Here is a 4,121-nt window from a genome sequence, read left to right as displayed (position 1 = left end):
TGGACCGTCAGGCCGTCTTCCCCGATACCTGGAGCCTCGCGGAGGAACGTGGATGTCAGGAGAGGGCAAGGCCAGAGCCAGGGGCGCCGGAGAGCGGCCGCCACACCCCCGTTGAGGACGAGCAGCTAGGTGGAGAGACGCCCCTGGCAGGTGGCCTGGTCAGGCCAGCCCGGGGACCTGAGACCCCCAGGAGGCCAGAGGGCACCACCGAAGTCACCACCGAGGCCAGGATGGACCGGCCAGAACTCCCATGGGCTGTGGCCGTGGACACGCCCAGCATCACGGAGAGGATTTCCACATCTAGCCAGGCAGGCGCGCACTCGCCCGGCTGCTCGGCGTGGCCCCGCCTGGCTGGCTGCATGCAGCCTCCCTGTCTGCGCATGTCTGCTTGGGCGGCCGGTTACAAGAGGCTGCGGCCTGAGACCCCGACGGCCAGCGCTGGGCAGTGGGCTCTATGGGGCCGGCGGAGCTCCGTGGCCCCCGGAATCTCCTAGTGACAGCCAGCCTCTTGCTCGATGAAGGCTTTTTCCTTTAGATGAGCTTCGCCTGACATCCTGATGGGATGTGTGTGGAATGGTTAAAAGCATGGGCTTTGGAACCAGTAAGAAGTGAATGAATACAAACCACGCTTCCAACTCGCGTGCCCCATGTGACCTTGGGCAACCCCCCCGCCACCAGCCTCAGTCTTCTTATCTTTAAAATGAGGGAAAATAGACCCATTTCCCCCAAGGTTGTCCAAAGGATTAAATGAAACAATGCCTGAAAAGTGCTTCGGAAGAACATAGCACACCGTCCCCAGTGAGCTGTGGCTGACGTCATGTTATTATCTGCTTTTTGCTTGATTGAAATTTTTAGGCCCTTTTCAAAAGCGACAACAAAATGAAACCAAACTGCTAAAAACAAGTAGGTTATAATCCTTCTTATATAAACGAGGGAAAAAAAAACAACTGGTTAAAGGATATACTGGAAGAAATTAAGAAACAAACTATTAAGAAACAAAAAAAAAGGAAGGAAAAGTCTCAAGCCCGTTCGAGAATGTCCACTTAACGTTCTTTCACATCATTCTTGTAATAACTCCTTAAAGCCGTTGAAAAAAAAATACCATTACCCCATTTAAAGGATGGAGAAGCTGAGGCCCTGGAAGTTCAGGGTCTTACCCAAGGTCAGGGCCCCCTGCCTCTGCCCTAGCTCTGCTCGGCTCATCTCTGATGGTTGGGTTCTTCTGCTCTCCCCTCCTGGCACCCCCCCCACCCCCACCCCCGAGTGTGGACTGAGCCGCCTCCGCTGACCCCAGAGTGGCCTGTGACAGTGTGCCTCCCCTCTAGATCCGCTCGGTGATCAGGAGGAGCCGGGAGACCGGCCACGCTCACCCCATGTCCCGGGAGCCCTCCCCTCGCCGCCGGCTGGACCCCGCCACCCTAAGCAGAACCCCGTCCCAGGAGCGGCTCATCACCGAGCTGCAGGGTCGGCTGGGCATCCGGCCGGAGGCAGAGGAGGCCGCGGGGGCCGCAGGGGCCTCCACTGAGGACTGGCTGACCGAGGGCGTCGTCATCACTGTGCAGCCGCGTGGGAGGCGGGCTGGGGGGCAGCTGGTGGAGAAGGTAGTGAGCAGATGCCCCTGGGCTGGGCCGGGGCGGAAAGGGCCTCTGGTTCTTGCCCAGCCCTGGCCAGAGAGCAGGTGGGGTGGGGCGGGCGAGGGGGGCCATCCTGCGTCCTCGCGAGGCCGGCCTCACCCCTGATGCCAAGAGTGAGAGGGTCCTGGGAGCCCCCGCCCGCCGAGCTGCCGTCTCCTCCACCGTCTCCGTGCTCACCTCTGTCCCTCTTCTCTCCCTCCCAGGTCGTCTTCCCTCCCGGCTCTCCTATTCCCCTGCGGAGAACCTTCTCTGTTCTGCCTTCTCCTCTTCCTCCTCCCAGCCCTCTGCTCCAGCACCGCAAAGACGCCTCCTCAGCCAGCAGCTCTCCTCCCCTGCCCAGCCCGCCCACCCCCTGCGGCCCCTCCGGGGTCCAGAGCACTGGGACGGGGCCGCAGGGAGTCTGCGTGCAGGGCCCCGCCCCGTGCGTGGCTGCACCCCGCTCCGTGAGGTCCATAGGCTGCCAGACCGATGAGGATCCGCTCTTCCCCCCGATGCAGGCAGGCCTCCTGGGGCCCAGCCCCACCTGTGCCTGTCCTTATGCTCCAGCGGCGTCCCCACTCTGCGCGCGCACGCACGCGCGCACACACGCACGCACACACACACGCAGCGCTCTCTCTCTCCACCCCCAAGATATCATGTCCGTCCTTGCACTTGGCCCTGTGCCTCCACCCACAAGGCACCTGCGAGGTACCACAGCCCTTCCTTGGCCTTGGCCTTGACCCTGGACCCTCGCTTCACCCGATGTCCATGCTCACTGCCTCCCTTGAGGTGTCAGCCGCCCCTCGGTCCTGCCCCAGGCTCCCTTTGAGGATGCTGTCCTCAGAAGGAAAACCAAGCCTGTGTCCCCTGCAGCCCCAGGTCTGGTACCTGGCAAGGCCCCCTGGCTCTCTGACCCATCACCCCGCCCCCTTAGTCCCGTGCCTTTGGTGGGCTTACCTCTCTCTCCCTCTTCATCTCTCCCTGGGCCCCTCTCTCTTGTGGTGGTTTTTCCGTAGACTTTTTTTCCTGATTTTGGTTACTGCCAGTAGGGGGGGAAAAATCCATTCTCTTATCTCATCCTGGAGTCCCTTTTGTGACATGGTCTAGTGACAAGTTTTCTTATTCTTTCTTCTGTAATTAAAAAAAAATAAAAGCAATCCTTCTCGTTTCCTCCCCTAAGATCCAGGACCTGGAACAGAGAGCAGATGGCGAGCTGTGCTGGGCGGCTGGCTGGCCTCTGAACGGCAGGCAGAGTGGCCCCGAAGGGCAGGACATGGGAGGGGTCAGTGCTGAGGCTGGGGCTGCAGGTCCTGCTTGTGGTGTGTTCCGGGGCCCGGTCAGGCCCACCGTGAGCCCCTGGGACCCCCGGATGCGTTGTGGAGACCGTTGCCACCTGAGGGCTTCCAAGGCCCCTGGAGGGGCTACACTTCCGCCCGCCTCAACCTGTCTGTCCAGGAGGGAGAGACGCCCTCGTGCGGCAGCAAGTCACCGCCCCCAAGGCCCAGGTGTCCTGACCTGCCCTCTTTCCCTGTCTCTGCAGTTTATGGCCCAGGGGAAGACGGGGAGCAGCTCTCCCCCAGGGGGCCCCCCGAAGCCCGGGAGCCAGCTGGACAGCATGCTGGGGAGCCTGCAGTCTGACCTGAACAAACTGGGGGTCGCCACGGTCGCCAAGGGGGTCTGCGGGGCCTGCAAAAAGCCGATCGCGGGGCAGGTGATGAGGAGGGGTGGGGCATTGCCGGGGGGCATAAGAGGCAGGGTGCCCGGCGCAGGGGCAGGGCCGGGTCCTGAACCGCATCCCTCGCCCCTCCGTCAGGTGGTGACGGCCATGGGCAAGACATGGCACCCCGAGCACTTCGTCTGCACCCACTGCCAGGAGGAGATCGGCTCCCGGAACTTCTTTGAGCGGGATGGACAGCCCTACTGTGAAAAGGACTATCACAACCTCTTCTCTCCGCGCTGCTACTACTGCAATGGGCCCATTCTGGATGTGAGTGCCCAGGTGCAGGGGTGGGGGCCAGGCGAGGCCCAGAGAGGTCACGCGCAGGCCCGAGCACACACAGCCGGGAAACTGGGATTCATCCTCTAGCCTAAAGCACGGCTGGTCCTAACGCCCATCATGCAGCCATCCCCCACTCCCTTCTGCCGAGGATAGGTGGAGCAGAGTGTGGGCTCCCTCGCTCTTCTGCTGTGAGACTTTAGAGAAATGCCTAGCCTCTCTGGGCCTCCATGTCTACACTTAAAAAATGGGTGGCCCAGTAGAACGTATGACCTCAACTGCCCGTGAGGATTACAGGAGACAGAGCGTGTCTGGCACGTCACGTCCTTTTCAGTAAATCAGAATTCTCAATGGTGTTCAGAGCACAGCTGGGAGAGACCCCCATCTGGGGAGCGTCAGCTCCTTCCTTGACCAGTGGAGGGGGAGTGGGAAGGACACCCTGGCCTGCGGGTCTCTCTCAGCTCGGGGTGGGGGGAGTCTGTCGCGCACACCAGCCGCTCAGCTGGGGCCGC

The 4,121-nt window shown here is 61.6% G+C and overlaps 2 protein-coding genes across 3 annotated transcripts in view; both read left to right on the top strand.

Annotated features, from left to right (window-relative positions):
* LOC104980048 (mitogen-activated protein kinase 7-like) lies at positions 1–3,143 on the top strand. The gene is made up of 2 exons (XM_010828615.1): positions 1–1,601; positions 1,838–3,143. The coding sequence occupies exons 1-2, from the start codon at positions 1,374–1,376 to the stop codon at positions 2,351–2,353; spliced, it is 744 nt and encodes a 247-aa protein (XP_010826917.1). The 5' UTR covers positions 1–1,373; the 3' UTR covers positions 2,354–3,143.
* The window catches only part of PXN (paxillin), a 41,683-nt gene that overhangs the window by 35,769 nt on the left and 1,793 nt on the right, over positions 1–4,121 (top strand). Inside the window, exons 7-9 of one of the 2 annotated variants that reach the window (XM_010828617.1) lie at positions 2,794–2,895; positions 3,154–3,324; positions 3,427–3,600. In XM_010828617.1, coding sequence (XP_010826919.1) covers positions 2,794–2,895; positions 3,154–3,324; positions 3,427–3,600 — 447 coding nt within the window. The remainder of the gene's footprint in view (positions 1–2,793; positions 2,896–3,153; positions 3,325–3,426; positions 3,601–4,121) is intronic. The other variant, XM_010828616.1, reaches the window with a different exon arrangement.

The sequence above is a fragment of the Bison bison genome, unplaced genomic scaffold (assembly GCF_000754665.1).
Source record: "Bison bison bison isolate TAMUID 2011002044 unplaced genomic scaffold, Bison_UMD1.0 scf7180017864495, whole genome shotgun sequence".
In the NCBI taxonomy this organism is placed as follows: Eukaryota; Metazoa; Chordata; class Mammalia; order Artiodactyla; family Bovidae; genus Bison; species Bison bison.
The sequence above is the reverse complement of the archived record's forward strand: the minus strand, read 5'-3'. Positions and strand labels throughout refer to the sequence as shown.